General features: G+C 40.1%; 1 protein-coding gene across 2 annotated transcripts; it reads left to right on the forward strand.

Moving 5' to 3' along the window:
* Nucleotides 1-904: 904 nt before the first annotated feature.
* On the forward strand, nt 905-27,188 carry RDH10 (retinol dehydrogenase 10). Of its 2 annotated transcripts, none has more exons than XM_069004936.1 (6): nt 905-1,460; nt 1,930-2,168; nt 21,844-21,942; nt 23,252-23,397; nt 23,710-23,841; nt 25,786-27,188. In XM_069004936.1, the coding sequence occupies exons 1-6, from the start codon at nt 1,169-1,171 to the stop codon at nt 25,907-25,909; spliced, it is 1,032 nt and encodes a 343-aa protein (XP_068861037.1). In that variant the 5' UTR covers nt 905-1,168; the 3' UTR covers nt 25,910-27,188. The 2 variants fall into 2 exon arrangements, with proteins under 2 accessions (XP_068861037.1, XP_068861038.1); XM_069004937.1 differs by having other exon boundaries at nt 1,933-2,168.

A 27,188-nucleotide genomic window follows, 5' to 3' on the forward strand; every position in this document is an offset into this window, starting at 1 on the left:
TACTGAAGAAAGAGGTTGTCTGCACTTTCTTCCAAAACTTTTGAACTCGAATTTCTGCTCAATTCGAGAGGCAGCGTTCACAAACAAAGTTCCAAGAACTTTTCTGAAAACTCGCGGCGACACAGGGAAGAAAGCGCAGCGTCGTGCACTTAAGGCACACGGCTGCAGGCGGGCAGAGGCAGTGGGATGAATCCTGCACACCCACGTTTGGGAAATCGCAAGGGCATGCTCCGGTCCTCCTCCTCTGGAACTGGCAAGTGCCCTGGAGCGGGATGCTCCGGCGCCGGGTGGCCGCAGGGTGCCCAGCTACAGGGAGCGGCCGCTGTTACCGCACAGAAGAAAATACTTTCCGTGTGCTGGCACCTGTGAGCTCCTATTTTAGTCAGTGGCGGGTGAGATATCAGTGACCTCTGTACCTCGCTGACAGACCAAGAAACCATCGGGGTTTTCTTCAGCGGTTTCTCACAGCTCAGCAGAGGAACCCCAGGCAGGCGGGTATCGGGCATCCTGCGGGGAGCCGGCGGCTCCTGTGCGCTTCCAGCTTCCCTGCGTCTCTAGCCACGAGCACGAACCTTTAGCGCCCGTGCGCGTTCCTCTAACCCGTGCTGCGGCTGAGCACCCGAGATGGCGCTCCGGCGGGGCGCGGCGCACCCCGGGACTTGTAGTCCGTACGCCGGGGGCGGGCTGGGGCGGGTTGGAGCCGCCGGGCCGCCTGTCCCGAACAGCGCGAAACACCGGCCCCGTTCCCGTCGGGGACCTCCCCCGGCGGTGGGGCGGAGCGGGGCGGGGGCGGGAGTCCCGAGAATGCGGGGCGGGATGGGCCGGCCCGGGGGAGGGGCTCGGCCGCCCGGTCCGCCCTATATAGAGGGGCCGAGCGAGCAAGATGTTCACTGCCAGTAGCGGGGCCGCGGGCGGGACGGCTCGGGACGGGGAGGCGGCGAGCGGGCAGGCAGCGCTGTGTCCGGGCTCCGTCCTCGGCGTGTGTGACTGAGGCGGGGCGTGGGGCTGCGAGGGCGAGCGGCACGGAGAGGGAGAGCTGGGCGGCGGGACCCCCGTGAGCGGAGCCTCCCTCGGTGCCGGCAGCGGGCGGTCCTGGGCAGCGACGGCTCCAGGTTGGGGAGCCGGGCGAAGAGGAGGTTCTGTGCCGCCGGCCCCGCGGTCCGGCAGCATGAACATCCTGCTGGAGTTCTTCGTGGTGACTTTCCGAGTGCTGTGGGCGTTCGTGCTGGCCGCGGCCAAGTGGCTGGTGCGGCCCAAGGAGAAAAGTGTGGCGGGGCAGGTGTGCCTAATCACTGGGGCGGGCAGCGGCCTGGGCCGCCTCTTCGCCCTGGAGTTCGCCCGGCGCCGGGCGCTGCTGGTGCTGTGGGACATCAACACGCAGAGCAACGAGGAGACGGCGGGCATGGTGCAGCATATCTACCGGGAGATGGCCGAGGAGGCGGCCGCCGCCGCCCCCGGAGGTAAGCGGCGGGCTCCCCGCGCTGTCCCCGCCGCCCTCGCCGCTCACCTGCCCGGCCCCGGCCCAGGTCTGCGCGCCTGGCGGGTCCAGCCCGGGGCAGCGCTCACCTGCGGCGGGCCCTGAGAGCGGCTCTGGGCTGGAGCCCGCTGGGTGCAGGGGTACCAGACGCCCCGACGGTGCCTTTGCCAGCCAGAGCCGGCCCTGTGCCCGCAGCGGTGAGCGCAGACATGCTTCGCGGGGCCTCGGACTCTAGCAGCGGCCTTAAAACCTGCAGCTTTTCTTAAAACACGTAGCAGCGGTAGTAAACAGCCGGCACCTGGTGCACTGCAGTGATACCAAAATAAATAGAAGTTTTGGTGGTTTGGAATTGTATTTGCTGTTTCTGCTTGAGTACTTGTTTGAATGTCAAAATATGAGCAAGAACTTTATTGCCCCCCCACCCCTTCTGTTCTCTTATCTGTGTTCTTTAGTAGCTGGAGATGGAGAGAACGATGTGCTGCCCCATTGCAACTTGCAAGTTTACACGTACACCTGTGATGTGGGTAAAAGAGAGAATGTCTACTTGACAGCTGAGAGGGTCCGCAAGGAGGTTGGCGAGGTGTCTGTCCTGGTTAACAATGCTGGTGTGGTCTCCGGGCACCATCTTCTGGAGTGTCCTGATGAGCTTATTGAGAGAACCATGATGGTTAACTGTCATGCACATTTCTGGGTAACTATAAACTCCTTTCTGCTGCTCTTTTTGGTAATTAATATTAGGAAATGAACTGCTGTTACTGAACTCCTATCTCCGTGAGTTTTGCACTTGCTCCTTTTCACTTGTAAGATCACTGCTTTGAGTGTTTCTTATTTTGAACTGACTGTTCTGTTTCACAGGAATGCTGGTATTAAGACTGTTAGCAAATAGTTTTAAATCAACTGTATCCTCCTAGAATCCAGAGTTCTAAGTCTTGTGGCCGTTTCTGTAGCTCTGGATATTGAATCCTTTATAAGCAATAATCTCTGAATCTGCTTAAAGGTTGTTACTGTTAATGAATGGCTTCTCAGTCTTGCTCACATACTCTTCTGCCAGCACATTAGCAGCTTTAAGATGCTGTTTTAATGATGGTTACAATAGCAAACTTGTATATTTCTGGAAAAAATCTTTAAAACCTCTGCTGAAAATGTTGTTTGAATTGCCTTGGAGGCAAATTGTTCCTTTTGAAGGCTGGGAGGAAAGGCGAAAAAGATTTCTCAAGAAATCAAGCCAAGAACACTTTTTCAGGAATCCTGCGTATTTGTCCTCATAGCTTTCTCTAGGGGCTGCCTGTAGAAGTAAGAAAATCTTAACTATGGTTTCTGGGATGATATTGTGTCCACAACCAGCAGATCCTAATTAAGGAGAACAAGTATGTGATCTTACTCTTTTTGTCTATCTAAACCTTGTTTTCCCATGTGGTTTATTTTTAAACCCGTGGTGGTGTGGAGTTACATAAATTGGAGTGTTGAAGGAGGGCACGATGCACACTTGGTTTAGCATTAGCTGTCAGACTGAGACCATTGTTAGTATTAAAACTGTTCTTTGATTCCTCAAATAAGGTTATGAAATACACTTGCATAACAATGAAAGGATTAAGCAATCTGAAGTATACTTCGACTTAAACCTTCTTTGACTGATCTTACCTTTTCATAATAAAATTTTGTAAAATGCCTCATCTTCGAAACATAGAAGGCCCTCCCAAGCCAAACTTTTTTAACATGGAAATGAAATGCTGTTTCATAACCCTAAAGGAGCCCCTTCAAATCTGCACTGTGAAATACTTAATGGCAGAGCAGTCTCTTTCCAATGTATTGTAAAGCTTGCAGAGAGTGCTTAAACTTCAGTGCACAGGAGATAGTATGTTTAGAAACTCTTTTTAAACTCTGAAAGTATATATTTTAAAGCGGCCTGAGAGGTTATGAGAATGCTCATGTGACTTCTTATAATTGGGAGTTCTGTGTGTTCCCCTTAATAAAAGTTAAATTGGTGTTCAATCCAATAGAGATGTGTAGTATATTTAATGACTGTTATTGATGTGTCCTAAATGTTGAATTGACAGTTTCCAAGAACTCTAAATTATGACATCACCATGAGTTAAAATATGGGAGGATCCTAAATTCTCCAGCTGTTCTTCCTTCAGGCCTAAGTCATACACTTATTTATAACAGTTTCAGAGACCTTTTTAAAGCACTCTGTGTGTTCCCTTACAGTAATAGAAAACTAAACTTAGAGTCTAGTATTGCTATGATTGGGTTTCCATAACAGTTCCATTCATCTCAAAATGTTAGTGTGAAGTGACTTTAAAAAAAAAAACCAAAAAACTTCGAGAAGGTATAGCTGTGTCTGGACTGCGGAACTTGAGATCTTGGCTTCAGTTTTAAAGGAGTAGTCAACACCCTTTAGATTTAATTGAGGATCTGTTCATATGTAAACTTCCTGTAGATTCTGTGTCCTGCTTTGCTTTTATTTTTTGCTGTTGGCAAAACTCTTTGCCTTGTATTCCCCTTCATGATCCCAGAAGAGGTTGGCTTTACCAATAGTGGGTGGACTTCTGTTGAAAGTAATACTACTTAATTCATAAGATATCATCTGAATCAGCTGATTTGAAGCCAACTTTTTTGATGCAAGTCAATGCTGACTTAAATAGAACAATGTGTCTAGATGTGTGAAGTCTTATACAGCTAGCCTTTTCCATGTCAGCTAAACTGGTGGTCCAAAAGCAAAGCTAATACTCTGGAGCATTATGTAGGCTTTTAAGTATTCTTGGAGGGCATTTAGTCCAAAAAGCTGTAAATGGATTTTGTGAAGACATGGATCTTGCATGTAATATTGCTTCAGTAGTTAAGTGTCTGTACTTTCTGGGGTTTTGGTGTGTTCGTTTGTTTTTTTTTAATGTGGTTCAGGGGAAATTCTTTTTCATCCCTTGATCATTAATCAAGTCTCAATGTGTTTCTATATAAAAACTGGAAATAGGGCTCTAGTACTGTCCCTTGAAACTTTTGACATCAGATTAATTTCCTGTTCTCCATGCAAAATGCAGGTGATCTGATCTTGCTTTTATGTTAGCAGCTACTATCGGAAGGCTGCCCAACTTCTGCAGTAGGCAGTGACATGAAAATCTGTCACAGTTTTGCTGTTGTGACTCCAACTGGGCTGTGTACCATATCACAAACTGGCAGTCAAGAGAGCCTTAGCAGCATGCCACAGCCTAAACAGATGCTTTCCATTTTGCTGACATGCATGATTTGTGTAATCATTCCTATGAGTGTTCTATATAAACATGTCACCACTGCATCATGTAGCAATTTCCACAGCATAAAATCCACTGCAGTATTAAAAACCTGTTATTTCATGCTGTGATAACTTGAATGCTTCTGATATTGAAAACATAGGGACAAAATCCATTCCCAGTTTGAAATAAGCCAGCTCTGGTTTACTATAATTTGCAGATGCATAAAATTGTAGCAAGAATGTAACACTATCTTTCCTGCCTGTCTGTTGCAAGAATAATAACTTATTTGGCTGCACTTGTCAGTTATTAGAACTGAATTTCTACAACTAGGAAATTTTCTTCCTGTGATGTGTCAGGATTCAAATTAAAAAAATGCTAAGTCACAATATAACTTAAAGCTGCTGCTGAATCAGGTTTTAGCAAACATAGGAATAGGATTATTTTCTTGTTGTTTTACAATAAAGCTTAAGTATCAAAATACTGTAGGTAATGGCACTGTATTGAACAAAACTACAAACTCTTAATTTTGGCACAATTTGAGAGTCTTGTACCTACTCTTTTTCTGGAAGAGCGATCTATTGCTGGATAAGTAGATATTAATATTAGACATTGCTATAATACCTGGGCAATCCTTCTAGTTTTGGTCACTGGGCAAGAGGGCAGGGCAATGAGCAGGTTCTGAAATTCTGTGACATGCAGATCCTTCTGTACAACAAGTCTTCAGTATTCAGCTCTGAGAGATCAGTGATCTGTGCTTCCCTATCCTGTGGATACTCCAAATATTTCAGCTTAAAGCTTTCCTCCTAGAGTTCTCTTCAACTTACCATAAGGGGGAAGCAAAAGCATTCTGCTCCAGCTCTGTCATATTAAAAAAAAAAAAAAATCCATCTATAGAGAGACTAGGACCCAGAGTTTAAAGACTTGTGTACTGCTTTCTTAGCTGGAGTAGTTTTGTTCATTTATTTACAGCTGCTTGATTTTTTTGAAGGTATGCTGGCATCTCTGTAGGAATTGAAGTAATTTTTTAGATTGCCCAGCATTGGTACAGGGGGAGATAAATACTGATTAGAGAGAGAAACAGTACTCAGGTATTTAGGGCATTCATGAAAACCTCTAAAATTTAAATATACCTTGGGAAGATGGTTAATACAGAGTTACTAAATCAAATACCCATTGATGCAGCTGCTGTATTTATCAGTCTCCTTAGACTGACAGGATTGCTCATTGCTGATTATACTTATCTACAATGTATCAGTGTTTATGTATTGTTGTTTTCTCTTCAAGCTCCCTGGTGTTAAATAAAGATCACTTATGCCTATAGTTTTAGTTCAAATACAGAAGTATTACACATCATGTGCACAAAGAATCTTCTACAGAAGAAAAAGCAGCTTATGTTATTTGAAGCTATACCCTGCTAAGTCCTGTGTCCTGTTGGCATAGTAGTTTGATTTTTGTTATCAAATTTAGGATTCTAGCATCTATGATCAAGTATAGAGACAATATTCCCCTGACAGGCCACCCAGCTATATTTAGTATTTTGGATGAGTGGAGTTAGCTTTAATTGTTTTTTTCCATTTTTTTTTAAATTTCATGATAGTGTACCCCAAGATGCACAAGTCCACTTAAAAAGTTTAATCTACGTATTCTTGATGGTTTTTTTTGAAAAGTGAGTTGGGTTAAGTTCAAGCGAATCATTTGTATGTAATCCAAAAAGTATCATCAAAACTACCTCTTCCTTTGCACAATTATTCCAACGACATGCCACCAGTAAATTACCCTGGACAGCACATGTGTTTCATATACTCTGGTAGCATGCTGAGTAGTGAGTATGAAGGAAAAAGTAATCATACTCTTAGCTGTGGAAATAGTCATATTAGTCATACTTAAAACTTATAAGTGCTTTGGTGTGGTTCTGCTGCTCATATGTTTTTGAGTTCATTTCTCAAAAAAATAGAGGGAATCTATCAAATGAGAATATACTATCTTCCAGATGCCGGCCCTAGAAAACTGCACTTCTGCATTTTATAAAGCAGTGTACTTAACACAGGTTTGGAAAATAAAGGGGTGGATGTATATTTGTGGAATTAAAGGAGGCACAAGACTACTGGTTCAGAGCTTTCCTCATGAATTTACTTTATGATCTATGAGGACTAGCAGTGTGTCAAGCACTGTTGTCAGTGACCAGCATGCAGTCTAATTGTGTAGCCTGTATCTTGCAATTTGTGTATATCTGTAGCTTGGCTTTGTAATCATGTTTTAGTTATAGTGATCACTTCAAAAACTTCCATGTTTTTTCTTGTTTTTTTTAAAAGTTTTCTCTTCCTTTTTTAATGGGGGCAACAACCCAAACCCTTTAATTAGATACCTGTATGTCTGAGCTTTGACCATAACACCAATCTTATTCCAGTTTCAGAATAGTAATGGAAGAGGATAAAAATGAATCTTTAGGCAATGTACTCCTCTGAAGAGTCAATGTGCATAATTGAGCATGTAGGGATGGGGTGGTAGTTAGGTCTTATGCAAAACGCCTCTTCATTTGCCTTGTGTAGGAATCGTGAGTTTGAGCATCTATAATTGGGATTCCACAGTGCTGCCCACCAAACTGTAGTTGTTCCACATGTTTCTCAGCTCTAGTCCCTAAGGGCTATTAAGTCTGTTCTGTCCTGGTTCTTCATTGTCTACTGTATCTTGATGATAAATAAGTAGTTACATGTCAAGGAGTGTGAGCAGAATAAATTACAGTACTCTTGGTTAGTTAGCAACACTCAGGGCTGTGTGAAAATCATATTGAAGATTCTCTGAATGTGTTACAACACCAGCCTTCCTACATATACTTTCTGTTCTAGAGCATCTTCCTTGTGTGATGGAGAATGCTGACTTCTTTTCTTCAAATGACAGCTGAATTTGTGCATTTCCCTTCCCTCTCACTGATGATGTGAAGTATTTGATTTTCATCCCAGTCAGTTAGCAACTCTAAAATGACCTTCCGGAATGTTTTCCTTAAACTGGTTCAGTTACACCTGAGCTTTTGTGACAACTTCTCTCAGATGTACTTTGGAATTTAATCTGCTGCACCATTTGAAAGGTGCATGGATCTTAGAGTCTCAACAGAAAATAGAGATTCTCAGATTGTGACCCATGGATTGTTTGTTGCCTATAGATTGGTGTCTAAGATAGCAGCATGAGGTGTGATCAGACAGTTACTTCCATGCACTAACCTATATTAAGCTTGAAGAATTTAGGTGAAAAGAGTAATATATTCCACGGAAATGAATTGTGAAAGTTCAGATAAGGAAAGGGGAAGTTGTCCTGAAGAGACTGTGCCAAGACTTCTCAGACTACTTGAAACATATCTGAAGTATTAGTTATTAAGTTGCTTGCAATTCTACATCCATCTAAAATGAAGCTGGAGTTGCAATATAGCTTGCAGAGGTATGGTACTTGGGATAATGTCACTTTAGCCTCCTGTGACTTTTTCTGAGGGTTGGAGACTTGTCAGCAAACTGTGTGAATGTTTCCAGGATTGCTTATCTTTGAAGGCATGGCCCTGGATGAGTGATCAGTGTGATGGTCATATTCCTCCTTCTTACAGAATGCAGTAGATCAGCTGGATAAGCAAAAGCCTCTGACCTGGCTTTGGTCTGCAATTATGCAGTTACTTGTGAAGGATTTGGGGAGACAGGAAAACCTTGAATGTGATTATAGTCTTTGCCACTGTGGTGCTTAACCTTGCTACAAGTAGAGAGAGCAGCTCTTCAGTGTTTCAGTGAAATACTAATCTAAAAGCTGATGTGTATGCCTTTCTTGTCCTGTTAGGAGGGCAGTGGAGTTTAAAGTTCCAGATTCTTCCATCTACAGGTAACATCCACCTTTACTTTATGAAAGGAGCTAAGTTAATGTTGTGTCATTATGTTATTAACTTTCTGTAATAACCAAGTGACCACAGCAGGATTCTAGAAGACAGCTATGTTCATGTGCTCAGTGGTGGAGAAAAGCAACCCTAATTATGATGCAGACAAGTGTCCTGCTAACCCCATGTTTGCATCACTGCCTAAGACCTGTCTTAACTGATCTGTGTGGGTAAGCAATCCTTTTTCATAGCTCTCAGTGTCATCAATTACTCTGACTAGACAGGCTGAGGAAAGATGAATGTTATGTTTTCTAGCACCATCCCTGCCATTTTAACACTGCACTTCTTAAATCTTTTCTACTTTTATCCTTATCAGCTGTGAACTATTATTCTCTCCCAATGATTCTCATGCTTTGATTTCACTTCTGGGGGTTTTTTGAGGGGAAGAAAGGTTTTTGTTATGTATCTCTAGTACTAAATCTTTCCACAGTTTTCTGTATGTAAAAGCCAGTGCATCACTCACTTGATAAGCCTTGCTCCCTTTGACCTTTGAGGTTTCTGGCTATTGACACTGATGGTAAAACTGAGTTACTGATACCCGTCTATCTTTTGTGAAAAATGGCAGATATCTTTCTGCAAAGGCAAACTGAAGCTGATTTACACATGATGCTGTATGCTTTCACCTGTGGTCTTAGACTTCGTGTGTTAAAAATTGTAGTCTTTCAAAATGCAGTTACAATATAGGTGAGTAGGTGTAGACTTTGAGATCTGTAGAATGTTGGGGGTTGGAGGGTTTAGTTTGAAAGAAGATATGTCACAAATGGGGGAGAGATTTACATCTGTCCTTACACTTCTGAATGAACACTCTGTTCTTGTAAATAATTATATTAGTATAATGATTTATATGTCAGTCAAATTAACACTTGACATGAGTGAGATATCACAACTGGGGATGGGAGGGCATGGTAGGCCAAGGAATGCTGGAACAGCTGTGGAGCTGAGGTGGCTTACTTGATGTGAGCCTTTTGAAATTCAAGTTTGTTTGGCTGTTGAATTCTGCACCTAAATGTGCCCTGACGCTGGTTGCTTCTGCCATCTGTTTGAACTTGTGTGACAGCTTCTTGAGCACTCCCCTTTTCAGCATTATTTTGAAAAAGCTCATGAGTGCTTGTTTAAAAGTAAGTTGTCCAAAATTTCTGTTGATTTAGGACAAAACTACAAGGCAGCTTAGTGGTGGCAGTCTGTCTTGTGGGACCATCCCTTGAATCTGCATCTTACCTAGCACTAGTTTTTATATTCAGCCAATGTTTGGGTGAGCTAGTTCAGCTCACTAACTTTTCTGCAGGGCAGGGAGGAAAGCTGCTGATTTTCTTGTCCAAGCTGAATCATTTTTCTATTTGGAGACTAGAATCACCTTATCAGCATTTCAGACTTGGAGTGGCCAATGTGGGGGGGGGAAAGGTGAGGAGGAATAGGATAAAATCACATAGCTGAACAGGGCCTCTGTGACTATCCTAGTGAAACCTTATTCTTGGACTTTTTTTTTTTTTTGAGTAAGATTTACATCCTCTAAATAATTAAGTAGTCATAAATGATTCCAAACTGTAGCAAATCCTCCACTGGCATAAGTCTGAATGTAACAACATGACTTCAAAAGAGATGGCAGTATTTTAATTACAACTTTTAAAAACCCTTAGATAAAGGCAAGCTAGTTTACTATATACATCAGATAATGTTGTGTTAACAGCTTTAGCTTATTTACCTTGAAACAATACTATGATTGCTGTTGAGTATCATCAAGAGCAATGATTTCTGTGCCTACTGCACTGTTTGACTTCTCTGGAAATCAGTTGTACTAACACAGAATGTGGAAAAAACAGGCTGGAGCCATGTTTCAGCTTGTGGGAAATAAGCATAGTTTCCACAGACAGGCAAAGGAGGTATTTCTCTCTTTGAAAATTCAGCCCCTAAGAAAGTGAGTCGTTTGCCGATGTTTAAAATGCCTGTGCAAGCAGAATCTTTGAAAATTGTATTAGTTGGTGGTTTAGTCACTGTATGAACTGGAGCCTTTTGATCATTTTATCCTTTGTTGGCTCATGAAGCAAAAGTTTACCTGCTAAGACTATTTATGTTCTGCACACCCTTTTGTGGAAGGATGAGGAGAAGTATGAAACAGAAACACCTGGGTTTTTAAAAACCCAAAAACTTCATGCATTTTAAAAATGTTGCTTCTTGTTCAGTGAGTTACTTCACAGGAAGTCATAGTCTTTTAGGGTCTTATTATTTCCTAAAGAAATACTGAAGCTAAATCTCTGTTCAGCTATATCATCTTCCTGAGTTTTCTGTTTCCACTAAGGAAGACTGAAGGGAAACTTTCCTTCTACTCTTGTTCCTCTTGTGAGATACTTGGTTGTAGCACAATAACTTTCCTTATTATGAAGCAATTGATTTAAAACAATGACTTGGGGACTGAGTTGGGCAGGATGAGTAAAGTGACTCAGCTTTCATCTGCCTGCAAGTACTCTAGCAATTGCATTGTTATGAAAGGTACTCACCTTAAGGTATCTGTAAAATGAGACAGTCCTTTTCTGCTTAGCCACTTTTTAAAAAGCCTGCTACATAAATCATGAATGATGATTTCATGTTTTCCTTAAGTAGTTCTGACAGTACTGTTCTCTAGTAATGTTTTGGAAACCTGTAGACTACCAAGTTTTACTAAATATTCCGGAAGATGACTAAGCTTATGGCAAGCTGGAGAAAAATACGTATTTAAAAATTGGATTGTGTTTTTGTTCACTGAACAAAATATTCTGAGCTCTTATCTAATTGTTTTTTCTAAAATTAATTTGTTATGTGGATTTCTCACAGACTCATAGGAGCATGTTTTCATTTTTGTCAAGATTATCAACTAGCTGGCAATAAATAACTGCTCTCCAAATGGTTGGACATTTGCTGCAAACTTGTGCTAATGAAGGTGAGGGACTAATGTGTTTGTTACACTAATGTCAACATAGCTCTGAAACACTACAAATCCTTTGACACAGCCATTTGTCAGTATATAAACAAAGTAGAATTTCTAGTCACTTGACTTAAGCAGGGGTTAAGCCACCTTTTGTGGAAGGGAGTAGGCAAGTGTTAACTTCCTGTATCACTTGAGTAGAAAATTCTAAAGTAATTTCAAATTTGACATTTGAATAAACCTATTTTTAGGTCATCTTTACTGATCTGCCTGTGGAAGAATACAAGGGTTGGTGGTGCTGCCTTCTTCAACTGTAATTTAAATTCCTGAATTTGGAGGAGTGTATCTATGCTGTCACAGCCACATTGGAGCTCTGTGTTAGTCTTGGCTCTACAGAAAGCTCAAATAGATTTGGTAGATTTGAGCAGAAGGATTCACTTTCTTTAAGCTGTATCTTAGTTTTCAGTGGCTGCCAACTGTGTAATACTTCATTTAAATGAATTGTAATTGTGGTTTGATAGCTGTGATAGTCTGAGAGTAGAATGAGATTAATATTTATGGAGAAGAAATATCAGCTTGTGTAATAAAATGCCTTTGAGCAGGAGGGAAGAGATCAGCTTTTGAAAGTTAATACTTTGAAACATTCAGTTCTCATGCTTAGATGTGCCCTAAATTTGTGCTGTCTGGAAAAGTCTGCAGGTACACTTTTGTTCCACTTTGTTCCATTCTACACTTGCTTGATTTTCAGTGTAAGGCAGACTAAATACATAGCTGGGCCTCCAGCAGCCCTCTTACCATGTCATCTTACCTCTGCTGTTCAGTCTCATCTTTTACATTAGTTTGGAATTTCAAGTTCGCAACAAACATCATTGGCAATTCATGTTTTGCACTTTTACACAGCTTAGGCAGAGATACTCTTTTTCCCTGTTCATTGCTAGCTGTCAAGAATCTAATGTGTGACTGCTCTGACCAAGCTTTAAAACCATTAAAATTCAAAGGGGGGAAAAAATGTTTGTGAGGGCTCAGAATGTCCTAAAGAAGCTGGCATGGTAGTGTAGTTACTGGAGGGCTTCTAATAGCCAGGGGGACATAATTAGTTTTTGAAAACAGTATGGTATGTGTATGTGCTGAACTTGGCTGAAAATGTGTTAATTCCACAGGAAATTCATCTGGGGGCTCTACACTGCTTCATTGGGCCCTCCCTCCAACTGGAAGGACTTGAGACCAAAGGAGAAGGAGAAATGGAAGTAGAACAGACACTGTTTCAGAGCAGGATAATTTATTGCAGGCAAGAGCTCCTGTCAGAGAGATACAGGAGAGTTGTAGCAGAGGAATTGGTGTCCTTTCCAGTTAAGTTTTTGTGTCGATAAACTTGCAGTTAACATAGTGGTGAAGAATGCAAGGTCTCTGCTGGCTTATGAACTTCTTCCTCTGTGAGAGGAAGGGGGAATGGGCTGTTGAGCAGGGAATTGGTGTAGTTAAGTGAAGAATCACAGAATGACTAAGGTGGGAAGGTCATCTGAAGGTCATCAGGTCCACCTCCCCTGCTCAAGCTGGGCCACCTAGAGCCAGTTGACCAGGCTTGTGTCCAAACAGCTTTTTAATACCTGCAAGGATGAAGATTTTCACCACCTCTCTGGGCAACCTCTGAGAATGTACTTCATTTTTCACAGACATATGAAATCAAACATTTGCAAACTCTCGAGGGGAGAAAGTCCAAATATATAGTCAGTGATTGAAGCAGTTATGTATACTGCTGCATATATAGGAAGCACTTATATGTCAGCAAAGGAGTATCTGCAAGTACAGGTGACAGTGGACAAGTTGGTGTGCATTTATGGTATTCTGTGTATACAAGCACGTCCTTTAAAGGCAGCTAGATGTTTCCACAGAAATGACTGGTGGCATATAGACATTAAAAAGATTGGACACTTTTTAAAATTACTTCCATCCTCAGATGTCAGGCCTGTCCTGTAAAACCATGTAAACCTAAAATCTGAGGAAGAAAAATTTGGAAGTTCTCAGGGGCAGAAAGGTGGAGACTGCATACCAATAACATAAAGGCTCTAAATTCCATTTGCTAATATAATGATAACAAGGGTAGTTCAGCTTGAATACCTGAAATTCTTCATGCCCAGAAACTATATGAAGTAGTGACTCTTAAACAGAAGTTAAATGTTCTTAAGGAGAAATCAGGGCTACCTTTGCCTGTGTTCTATGTACCTAAACCCCTGCCCTAGGTTATGCTGCACACAAAATCTAGAGTGATGCAGTGGTGGGAGATGCAGAAAAGCTGCATGGAAGAGACCTTGAAGTCTGATTAGCAGTGGAGCAGTATAAAACTTACAGTGATACCTTTTCCACCTTGATGCTCAAGAGGAAAGTTTCTGAAGTCAGAATTGCATTATTTAGGTAGTGTTCTTGAGTACTTAACCTACACTTTAGATGAGAGGGAGAACAAAGCTGTTTTCTACCCCAGTTTGGGGTAAGATCACAGGAAATTAAACCCTTAGAAGAACGGTGGGGGAGACAATGTAGCAATGTGATAAGGCAACAGTAATAAAAGTTTCTGTTGCAATATCCTTCCGTAAGCATTTTTCATATCCCTCTCTCTGTAGACACAACCTTTTTCAGCTAAGCCTTATTAACAAACTATACAAAAGGCAATTTAGTCAGGCAATGTTCAGTGCCCTAGGCATAGCATAATTAGTTCTAGTAGTAAAGAGTGGAAATCAATGATTAATGTTTAAGAGATAACTAGTGGTATTAGTTTCCTGTGTGCTTTTTTTTGTTGTTTAATAGCATTACTTATCTTATCTTTGCTGTCTACCCATTGTAAACAGCTTTGTGACACTATTTAATTCAGTTTCAGCTTTGTCTGATAAACTTAACATGAGTTAACTCCATGTAAAAGAGGAACCACTATGATACCTGAACTCTTCATAGGAAAGAGTGGTGACTATTGGCTTTGAAAACTGGAGAAATTCTGGAACTGAACCCTAAACAATACAAATACTTAACAATGTAGTAATGTAAGTATGGGCTGTAGCATACTTGTTCTTTAGTAAATGGTGTGACAGATGCTTATTGCTACTAACAAACCCACTTACAACCTTCCATAAATAAGATTCAACCTTATTTTGTACAACTTTGGTGCTTCTTGGGTGATTTAATGTCTGTTGAGGAGCAGGGGATTTTGTTTGTAGATTGGTCATGAGGGTAGAGAAAATTGCTTCCATAAATTAATAATAAATTATAAACCAAGTGATTCAAGTAATAGCTTATGTTTTTACTTAAGACTTCGTGTACTTCAATGCAGCATTTCATGCACTGGGAGAGAAGAAAAGTATGCTTATTTCTTGGTAAATTAAATACAGTTTTAAATTAACTGATGTTTCTTTTCATTTGTGATTTACTTTTTTAGGGTATTTATTTTATTACCTTCACTTCTTAAACTGAGCAGATTTATCTGTAGTTTCACTCTGTCTGCTAATGTAGGCTATCCAAGGTATTGGGGAGTGTATGTGTGGGTTTGCTTCTGTGTTACTCATCATCATTACAGACTTTTGTTTAAGTCTGTTTTGTTCTTTCATGAGCTCCTGGTTGCAAGGCAATCTTAGCATTATTACTGTGCATGTATGTTAAGCATTAACTGCTGGTGCAGTTCAGTATTAAAGGAATCCCTGTGGCCCCAAAACAGTGGGTTTTTATGTGAAGGACAAATAAACCTTTAGCGAGAACTTGAAGGTTGTGTTGCCTGCCAGGAGATAAAAAACAAAGGGACTTCTTTTGAGATGAAATATTGGAAGGTCTAGCTTTTTTGTTCTGAATGCAGGGCTTGTGCAAGGCACACTTGAGGATAGTCCTTGAATAGTTTCCATTTTTGCTTTTAACATAGCCACGTATGGAAGCTTGTCTTGAAGATGTCATGTTTATCTCCTGATCCTTTTTGATTCAAAAGGATATGGGTAGTCCTATCAAAAAATTCAGAGAAATGTGACTTTATTTTTTAATTCATTACTCTAGGAAGACTGTAATTCTGACCTATATTTCATTATCACTTCTTGAGAATAGAAACCAAAGATCAAAAATAGTTCTAATTTCCACAGCTATTCAAATATTTACTTAGACAGTGGCTAATTATCCAGAAGGGGCCCAGCAGTTCTTGAAAACAGTCAGTAGAGACATCTGAGGTCCTTTAAAGTACAGCTTTGGTCCCTTGTGTTAGCAAGGTCAACAGTAGTTGTAGACTTCTGTCTGCCTGCTGTATTCAGCCTGTTACTGTCAGAGCCACATCCTTTGTATTGTGTGGTCTCTCTAGTCTCCAACTCGGTACTCAGTATTTTCCTGTAGTCTTACTGCAGTTACTAATCTCACCTTAAGCTAACATTTCAGAGATGCTTGTAGAGGGGAATTCAGGAAGGATGTGGGGACTATGTGGGGAAAGTAATTGAGATGATAGTGCAAATGACAAGTAATTACTCTCATTTCTCTTTGAAACCAAATAAAAAAGCTAGAAGGAAAATAAATGGTTAAATGCAGGCTTGCATCCTTTGGTGCATGAGAAGGCATTTTGGATATTATAATGCCTACTTTGGATAAATCTTCCTATGAGAGAGTTCTAGGGTATATTTTCAAGGCCCCTTCTAAAACCATTTGGCAATGACTTCCTCTGTAATCCTCTAAGTGAGGTTTTAACCTGTGTTTATAAACTCCATGTAAAGTGGCTGTCATCTGAAATAAGCTGGGCTATATGATTGTAGCTGAAAATAACTTCAGTATGTTTACTGATAAGCTTGCCATTGAGGTTTTCTGCCTTTCAGGCACTTTCCTTTCCTTTTTAACATATATAATGTTGCATTAGTGCAATACCACATAGTTTGGACAAACCTGCTATAGGTAAGACTGCCACAGCCTGTGTGCAGAAGAGTTAGAGGTGGTCTTTTATCAGACCCTTGTGCATTTCTTCTCAGATACTGGAATGGAACAAGAAATTGGGGCACATGAAAATCTCTGTTTGGTTCTGTGGTGGAGCAGGTGGCCACATGCTGTCCTGCACAGGAGTAAGAGAACTTGCAGTGTGTTGTGCTGTAGGCTGTGAAGAAGAATGGGAAGAAAAGAAGACTGAATGTGCATGCTAAGGGAGAGAGAGAATATAATGTGTTTTTTTAGATAAAAAACTTTTCTTGACACTCTTAGTTAAACTAACTAGTTAATATGTGTGGCAGCAGGCTGTTATGGTCTCTCGTACCTTAGTTCCCAGAGGTGTCTGGATGTGAGTCCTTGACTAACCACACCAATTTTGCTTCTTGGATCTGCCTGAATAGTTTTTAACATGAAGATGAAACAATACATTTACCCAAATGTTGCACTCATTTGTGCTGTCAGGCAGCTGCTCTGGCAGTCAGGAATAGCTGTGGCTTGGGAGAAAATGTTTTCTCTGTTATACCAGTACACCACTGTTGTGTATAACTAGTGATGTAAAAACTTGCCTCTTTTGATAAGCCTCAAAAAAAAAAAATAAACATGCTCCTTACCTGAAGGAGCTGTATAGGAAAGGAGCTTTGGCATGTACTTTTGCATAAAGGTATAAAGGTACCTTATAGTAATACAGCTTGTTTATGCCATTAAAATAGTTTAAAAGGCTGTTGACAGAAGGTAGAAAGTATGAAGGAATTTTTTATATTGAAAAAGAGAAACTTGAAGGATCTTATGTGTTAGTACCTGTTTATTTCTTTCTTTGCTACAAAGGCAACTCTCTAAACATGAGGTAGCACATACTTTTCTACTTTGGTGTGCTTTCTGCATTCAATATCCATTGTCTTGAGCTGCATACAGCTAACATTGTTTTCTGTGGATGCTTGCTTTCTTCTTTAAGAATAATTAATCTGAAATTTAATTTAAAAAATCACTTTCCCAAACACAGTATTTCTTCATATTCTCATTTGCTGTATTTAGACTAATTTGTCTTGACATTGCAGCTGTGCTGCTCTTTGTGTTGCACAATCTTTTGAGTTTTGTTTCATTAAGAATGGAACTAAAGAATTTGGGGAAGGGGAGGGAAGAAGTGCTAGACTGTTAGAAGTTAATTTGCCGTAAACCAAAATGTTGAGAACAGATTACGAAAGCTATGAAGTGACATGTAAATGCTTGTTCAGTTTCACACTTGTGAGAAATAAGTCATTTAAGCTGGGTGCACATGAGATAGAAGTTTGGTTACAGCTGCTGGGAATAGTTTGGTCTTACTGATATATTCAAAATCATAGAGGAAAATGCTCAGAAGATTGGGAATTGATCTCTACATTCCAAAAAACTTAAAGGCTGAACTAGCTTGAAAAACTAGCTCTACTGTGTTCACAACAGCTTCATATGCTCTGTCTATCCTACCTAGATTCTGTCTGTCTGAAGTATACTGCAGGTTAGAAAATTCATGTTTTCCCTATGCTTTTGGGGTTTGCTTTTTGCTGTTGGTTTTTTTTTTTCCTAAATAATAATTTTTAAAAAGAGCTAATTATGAGTTAAGAAGATGCTTGGCTTGTATTTCCTGATGTTGAATACTGTGTAATTTCCCTGACTGTTCACCCTGATACGTCACAACACAATTCCTTTCGCCCTCTATATTCTACTTACTGGTTTCTCCTCACTGTTGAAAACTGTGGTATGTTTGTCATGAATAAATGACCCAGCTCTGACTTTAAATACTTCTGTGTTTTGGTTAAATGTCTTCCTCTGCAGCTGTGAGAGTAAAACTGAAGTTTCAAGGATCAAACCAGAAGGCAGATAGTTTGATTAAACCACTTGACTTGACTTGAATTATTTTGAAGACCTGGTTCATGACCTCTAATGCTGTGGACAAAACCCATCTTTTGCTTGGTGTCTTCTAATAACGTTTTTTTATGGAGGATTAGCATGTCCATGCATCACCTCAGAAGACTAATGTGGGCTGTGTACCTGTTCAGACAAACTCCAGATGGGAAGGCCACCCAGGAGGCATCTTGCTCCAAACCAGTCAAACTCTTAACTAGTTTGTCAGCAGCACAACAAGCACACAGAAGACTTCAGGTCTGGTAGGCAGATGTAGTTGAAGCTGAAAGAAACTAGAAGCAAGAAACTAGGTTGATCTGGTTTATGTAACGGGTAGAAAAACTGGGAACCAGAGTATAGAGGAAGCTGCTTTGATCAAGGAGGTGTGCAGTGCCAGAAACTCAGTAAGAACACTGATTTATTTGGGGATTGCTTATACCACGAAAGAATAACTTCACTTTGGGATTGTTTTTCCCAGCGAGAGGCAGCTGGGAGGAGCAGTGGGCAAGCCTTTACTCTGAGCCTGGAAATGCATCCCCCGGTAGGGTGTGTCTGCCTCTGACAGTGCTTGTTTTCAAGTGCTGACTCCCAGCTGCTGCAGATGGCTGGAGGATGGCAGCAATCGAGATGATTTTCTCTGACATCCATTTAGTGGAGATGTTGATAGTTGACTACTAAGTTTTCTACATATGGTAGTTATGCTGTCTTTGTAGACTGCCTCAGCTTCAGGTTTTAGGTGGATTTGTGGGATAATGTGCCATGACAAAGTATAGGGGCTTGCTCTGAACAGGCTGTCTCAGAGCACTGAGGTCTCATGCAAAGATTTCCATGAATTTCTAATTGTCTTTAAAGCAGAGGAGCTGTGGTTTTTTTCCTAGGCCGTAAATGGCTTTTAAGAAATGACTTGCATGAAGTGACTGTAGTTCTGCTGCTGGGAGTTGTTCAAGTCTGCACTTGAGATACTGAAGACATCACCCAAAAGTGTCCTTAACAAGTTGTATTTGTCATATGCCAATTTTGTCTGGTTGAAAATGGGTTACTTTAGCCACAAGCTCTGAAAATTCAGTTTCTATAATATTTATGCTTTGAAACAGTATAGCATAGTTGAGTGGGCTTTCTGAAATTTACTAGTCTGGTTATGTTGCATATTTATATATATAGACTCTAAAAATTCTCTTCCTCAGCCAAGCTAAACATAGGCACTTATGGACACAGTTATAGTTCACCATATTAACAACAACAACAAAATAAAAAGAGGAAAAAAAGCAGTGCCATATTAAAGATAATAGCTTGGTGTACTTGCCCATTCATCTCTTGGAAGACAATACTGATTCATGTCTTGAAAGTGGTAGGAAAAGATCTATTACTACTTCTTTCCTTTCTTTTTCTCCCACAAGACAAACTCCAAGGCCCCTTTTCTGTAGTTGTTGTGGTTTGCAGCCAGAGCTTCAGTCTGCATTATCAAGCTTTCTGGCAATGTGAGGTGGCAATCAGTCATTCCAATGTGATGTGGACAGATAGCTGAGACGCAAGTGGAAACTGCTGATGGAGCTGACAAATGTTGGGGAGTGGAGTAAATTGTTTAGCAGGACTGAGCTGGGAGCACGGATGTCTTACAGGGATAGCACAGAGCATCAGGGTTAGCGTGCACACCATTGGTGTTGCAGTGTGCAAGGCAGGCTGCAAATAAAGAACACTCTGTAAAACTTCAGTGCTGCCCAAGCAAAGCCTCTTTTTCGGATGGTGCTGCCTGATGATGACTGGGCTTTGTTGCCATGCAACATGGGAACAGAGGCTGAAACTTTGTGTGCCTGGCACAGATTAGTTTAACAGCAAACTGAATTCTTGTCTGAGGCTCTGTGTTAGTGTGTCCTGGTTTGAGATTGAGATCCCTGCCATAAGGAAAGAAATGCAAGGCAGCTTGCTCTCTGATTATTTTTTATAATTAGCTTTGTTATATAGTTATGACAGAATCTAGGAGCTGTATGAATCAACAGTAGAAAAGGCAAGGAGTCAGGAGGTCTGTTAATCTTCTATCTGCCAGCTGTCCAGTGAAAACACTCTTTTGTGTGGTGTTAGGAGGTCTGGATTAGTCATTTAACACCTGCAGGCAAAAATGTTGTACAAGAACATGTGAAAATCATTAGAGCAAAACTGTCCTGACGTCTGTGATTGGAAAATGCAGACAGCGTAAGAATGGAATTAGATGGATTCAGCTGTAGTTTGCATGTCTTTTTAAGAATGCAGCTGACAGGACTTAGACCAACAATTAAGCAAGTAGGAAATACTTTGGGGGCATTTGCATGCTCTGAGTTTGGATACAAATTACATCGGAAGAGTTGGTTTTTGGGAGGGTAAAGCATTCATGGTACTGAGTTCAAATAGATTAGTAGCTCTGTCACTAATAGATTAACATATTAACTAGGCATGTTTGTGATTAAAAAGCATTGTCTGAAGTTCTTGGGCAATTTAAAAGTGATCTCATATAGTACACTGACACTCTAAAAGCTGAAGTACATCATAACTACACATACCATTTTACTATTTTATCGATTTTTGTAGTGTATTAACCAGGTGCTCTGGTTAATACTTACTTAAAATAGGGAAGTGTTGAGTCAGCTTCCAAAGAGAGATATGACAAAGATAGGTATTCTGGTGGGGGTGATCTTCCAGCAAGTACCTTCAATATATGGCTACAAATTTAATTTTTAAAAGGTGTTAACTCTGACTCAGGTTTTTAAATGGAAACAAACTTTGTTATAATCAAAACATAAAAATTGGAGGTTAAAGTTTCATCTTGAGACTTGCTTTGGGTTTATTTTGTTTTATTTTTAAACTCTTAAGGAATTAGTAACAGAAATGTGTATCTTGTCTTTTTAGCTATAGCAATGCCATGGATGCTAATAAAGATGAAAAGTAATTTAAACTAGCACATGTTGGCTCTATTGTAGGTAAAAAGTAACATCAGCAAAAACTCTGCCTCTAGTATTTATTTTAATATAAAATACCTAAGGTGATAAGTTATTTGGATAAAACTTGCCATATCTAACTTAAAAAACACTGTCAATAATTAGAACTGATGATCGGTCCTGGTCTCAACAGAGATGTGCTGGATGGTGTAATTAAACGCTTTGCATTTCTTTTTCTGTCTTTAAAAAAATGTGACTTCCATTTTAAGGTCAAATTATCTCCTTCTGATAACTAGTCTCTTGTGGAAAAATAAACATGTCTGAGCTCAATTGATCCTTTAAACTTGGGATTTCTGGAGACACAATCTTTGCTGCCTTGCTGTCTGAATTCACAAACAAGCTGTAGATTTTCTGTTAGCATTTTTGACAAACTCAAGTTCAAAACCTGTACAATGATTGTATTTCTATATTCTTGATAATAAACTGAGAGATTCTGAGAACTCGTTGCTAATGTAACTTGTTCATGAAGTGGTTTTTTATGTAGTTTACGTGTGCTTTGTTTTTTGGTTTTATTTTTGGTTTGTTTTTTTGTTTTTTTTTTTTTTACTTTGTAGACCACTAAAGCATTCCTTCCCAAGATGCTGGAAATGAACCATGGACACATCGTGACAGTTGCAAGTTCCTTGGGGTTATTCAGTACTGCTGGAGTGGAGGTTTGTTAGACTATAATGAACAAAAAATTTGGCACTTTTTGCCAAAGACAAGTTTTTTCATATTATCAGCTAGAGGAAATAAGGTCAAATCTTCAAAGATATTTGGAGATTATGGTGCTGAGTACCATATCAGCGCATGGCTCCCTATGAGTGGGAGCCACAGGACTTGGGCAGGCATTGTATTAATTTACTTGGATGGTGGAGTTGGCACTTAGAGCAAAAGCCTAGGATGGCTGGGGGTTTCAGAATGCCAGGTGATCTTTGAGTTGCCTGATAAATTTAGGAACTTGAAAGGTGCCATTCAACCTACTCCTGTCAGGATCTTCAGTGCTAAGCTTGAAGCCAAAGGCAAAGGCTTTCAAAAGTAATGCTTCTTGTTTCTGTGAGGAAATGACTGCAAACCTTCTAGAATATATGGCTCACCTGCTTCACTAGCAGCTGTTGGAGAACTCCAGTTTGAGAGACTTGTTTGGTGCATAAAAATAGGTTAGGATTAGAGCTTGTCCTGTTTTTTGAGTCATTAATACAAATGCAAGTGTGAACAAAAAGCATTCAGTTGGTGAAAATTAATTAATGTGTCTAAAATAATAATGGTCATATTACCCCATAAACATAGACTTCTTTGCATATAAGTAAGGCTCAGTCCAGGACCTTAAACTGCAGTGTTTCATAACACGAATGAAGATGGTGTAACTTAGGGCTTTTTAGTGTTTACTGCCTTGAGAAAGCTACAAGGAATTTCCTAGACTGGGTGTGACCACCAACAGAGGTGGACACATCCAACTGAAAACACACTAAATTCAGCAACAATAAAAAATTATTGCATAGACAACAGTAGCATTTGAATTATTTGTGTATCTCATAGAAATACTTAAATCTTGATTGTGTCTTCTGTTGACACTAACCTTAAAAATAACACTTTTAAGATTTTTACACCTATACCCTGCCAACTCTAAACTTTTTCAAATCTGACCCAAGGTAGTATTAGGTATCTCAGTCCTTTGTTGCACCATTTATTATTAAGCAAACTGGTAATTGGAGTAACTTGTCACGTGAGCCTGCCTGATTCAAAGACTTGAATCCAAGGTAATATCCTCCTACATTCAGCTTTCCTGCTTTCATGATTCTGTGCTAATTACCTCAAAAGTAAAGTGATAAATGAGTTGATGTGATGCTCTATTCAGTGGGTGTCTTTTGTTGTTGCTTTGAAAATCTGTGCAGAATCACCTCAGGTATGCTGGCTTTGAACATCATTCATATCTGTCCTTTTTTTTTTTTTTTTTTGCTGCTTCGTTCATTGCCAACACAGGATTATTGTGCCAGCAAATTTGGAGCTGTAGGTTTCCATGAGTCTTTGAGCCATGAATTGAAGGCTGCTGAAAAGGACGGAATCAAAACTACTTTAGTCTGCCCTTATCTTGTAGATACAGGAATGTTTAGAGGATGCAGGATCAGGTGAGTAGAATTCTCCTTCTGCTCTGTGCTGGTAGTGTCATAAAAGTATTTAGAGGTAACTCAACTGTTACCATAAAAATATTTAAATAAATATTATATCTCCTTTAGTATATGTAAGTGTTAGACTCAAAAAGAGACTTTCTGAATTCACGGTCTTCTGTCCTTTTGTACAGAGGCAATGCAAGTTTTGAGCTATAGTCTTTGTAACTTAACAATGAATATAAAAAAGTTCTGAAGAAATTGAGTTAACTGTTCACTGGGGTCTGTGGTCTTTTATGTATCGTATTAATCCGTCTTAATCAAATGTTCCAGAAAAGAAATTGAGCCTTTTCTTCCACCCTTGAAACCTGAGTACTGTGTGAAGCAGGCTATGAGAGCCATCCTTACAGACCAGCCAATGATCTGCACACCTCGCCTCATGTATATGGTCACCTTGATGAAAAGGTAAGAACTGAATTTCCAGTTATTTGGCAATGCAATCCACAAAATACATGAGTGTGCCCAGTTTCTGGATACAAACACCCTCCCACCCACACAGGCCACAGGTACCATGTTGTTAGAATTCATAAGTCTCTCTTGGCTTGCATGCTTGTAGGTTGCTTGCTTAGGAAGCTTCATTTAACTGAGATCCTGTGTATCTATGCATCTTTGTTTTAACCTTTTTGTATCTTCCATCCTCCTTAGATTCCTATTTTCTTTTCAACAGACTCTTAATTCCATTGTTTGAGTTCCTCTTTAGGAATGGCACATGAGGCAGCTACCAGCAGATGAACCTCTAGCTGCTTGTCTCTAGAACCAGTGTGTGAGAAGGTCCTGCCTGCAGATTCTTCAGAACTTGCACAGATGTGGTAGATCAACTGAAAATTGGTACTTCCAGAACCAATTTTCAGAGTCTAAGTTTGGTGGAAGGGCTATTTAAAGGAATTACTTCTTTCATTCTAAAACACTGCAATTTTAGGATGAAAACTGTTTTAATCTGTAATCAGGCTGACATTTCAATGATGCAGGATAATACAGGAGCTGCTTCAATTGCTGTGATACAACATCACTTGAATTCTAGTTTATGGAGAACAGCTTCACAGGCCTCTGTGTTTTGTTTTAAATCTGTAGTGTGTAGGGGGAACCTATAAAATATAGCATTGTATTATTTTCTTTCTGCAAGGGATGGTTGAAACTGACCACCCTGGTGATTTTTATTTTGTTTATGAGGTGGTTGTTCTCCTCTGTCTCAAGTGTCTCTTGGTGGACAGGCTCACCAAAAAATAGTGAGCTGTGAGCTGCTCACCTCTTTCCTGGAAGAGATGTATGTGTCTATTCTGACACCAAATGAAGGCTACTGTCAGTATCTTTAAGAACTAACTCCTTCACCCAGAAGCTCAGAGGGTGCTTCAGTGCTTCCTGCACAAGCAGTGCCTGATGCAGCAACAGCCACATCAAAAGCCCTTCGGGTTTCCTTGGTTCAACACTTCAGCTTCCAACAGGAAGATCAAAGCTTCTGCATAATCCATGCCCCAGGCAGTAGCCTTTAGATCAAAGGCCCTCCAGTCACTGCACAAGCAGTGCTGCTGGCACTGAGGACACCTGTACCAGTGACTATGCCTTGGTGCTTCAGTGGGCATTACTCCTAATGGCTGGAATTGCACTGCTTGCTACTGAACAAGTGCCTGTTGCTATTTCCAGGGGCTGAAGAATCCCATTTTAGTCCTTCACTGGAGCCCCTGAGTATTACACTTAAAATAAAAACAGTATTTTGTTCATGTGAGAAGGAGGGGAGGATCTGTAGCCAGGTATCCATCACATAATCACCTCCTGGAATTTTATCGGGGGGGGGGGGGGGGGGGAAGGAAATTGCTCTCTTTACTTTGGACCTTTCTTTTTGAGGATGGATGATAGAGTTTAGAATATAAATCAAGGTTGTTAGACATCTGGTGATCAAAGAATGGCATTAACTAACACTAATCCCACATTAAAGAATATCTGAAATGTCTGATGACCTCTGCTGATGTGGCTTTTAGCAGATGCTTTGCTTTTACCAGGCTTTCTGTGATGCCCTTGCCCCCCATCCCCCCTGCTCCACTTCTTTAAAGCAAGCTATCACACTGCTTGTGAAGAAACAGAAAATCTGGTCTAAGATGGACACATGTGAATAAGCAGCTTCTTTCTCCTTTCTGGTTGCCTGTGTGGTTGGGACTCTAGAATTTCAATTCACTCTGAAAGTATCCCTGTAAAATAAAAATCCTTTAAGTCTTTTAAGAAGACTCTCCAATAGGTACTATATTGCTTTTAAGGAGGTCAAGTACATAGTGCATGTAAGTACATGTACTTAAAAGTAAGCAGAGTTTTTGTTTTATGCTGTCTTCTAATAAGTCTCTAACTTCTTTTTCCCAGTATTCTCCCATTTGAAGCAGTTGTATGCATGTACCGATTTTTGGGAGCAGACAAGTGTATGTATCCTTTCATCGCTCAACGGAAACAGGCTACAAACAACAATGAAGCAAAAAATGGGATTTAACCGTTTGGGATGGACTAACATTTATAGGTGAATGCAATAATGCTACATGACTGAATTGCAAAGTGCACTTGCATCTAACAGATGCAAATGTCAACATCTTACTGTGGCATTCTCTTGGGTCCTAAACCTGTGTATTGAACTCTAAAAATCAATGGATTTTTATATACTGTAAATAAAACTGACTAGAGTACTTGGGAAATGTGATAGGTAACTCAAAAGAATTTACAATGTAGCTGCCACCATTGTCCTTTAGAATATCACTGTATGTACAGAAAACTAGTCATACTACTTGTTGTAGGGATGCACTGTGTGATATCTCTTCCTTAGTCTGCCAAGGCTTCTAAGAGCTGTCTCCAACCAGAAGATGTCAATGTTTCAGAAATGGTTTGACTTTCCTTATGTTATTTAGGAAGGGAGGGAGATCTTGCAATTTAAGCTACTACTCATGATCTTATAGCAAATTCAAGGACAGTTTCTGAATGCATCTCTTCATTCGTTCACCCAAGTTCTCTAAAGGACACATGGCCAAATTGTGGTGTAATTCTCTTTTGTTGCAACTGTGTGTGTTCTATTTAAACAAAGATGAAAAGAAATTTGTAAATCTCTGCCGATTCAAAGGCAAATGAATGTCTTACATACTCTCTGAGCAAACTTGTACTGGGCATCTGTTTTTTTAGGAATGCAGTCAGTGATTTAATCTGACTTTTTTTCAAGTTGACTTAATTTGAAATATGCTCTGTTCCATTTCCCTCTATATGTCAGAGTCCAATTTACTATTATGGACTACAGTTTATTTTCTTCCTCCTCATTCTTACTTCTGACAGAGTCCTCCCACCCCCTAAGGAAGCTGTTGTGTTAAATTTTCTAACTGGACTTGTGCCTAAAAGACAAAGCAACTCAGCTGAGATACAAACCGTTTATGTAAGTGCTGGTCATATGCCAATTATTAGCAAAGGAAAAAATAGAATAATGCCTGATGCAACTCTACATTCAGAATATGAAAGGGTGTAAAGATTTTTTTTTTTTGAGTTGTACTCACATTGTAGAATGGCAAATGACATTTTTACAGTATTTTTTGTAAAGCAAACAATTTTGTGCCTTGAATTTGGTAATCTGTATTAGTGAAGCATTGTAAAAGTGAAATTCTACCTCTGTATCTTAATGTATACCATCCACTTGTAAACTACTATCAGAAAAATTGTGATTACTTTTTTAGAATGTCTTGTTAAATAGTGACCAATGCCTGTGGTTATTAAAGTGAGCCACCTTTTCCTTAAAA

The sequence above is a fragment of the Aphelocoma coerulescens genome, chromosome 2 (genome assembly GCF_041296385.1).
Source record: "Aphelocoma coerulescens isolate FSJ_1873_10779 chromosome 2, UR_Acoe_1.0, whole genome shotgun sequence".
Lineage (NCBI taxonomy): Eukaryota > Metazoa > Chordata > Aves > Passeriformes > Corvidae > Aphelocoma > Aphelocoma coerulescens.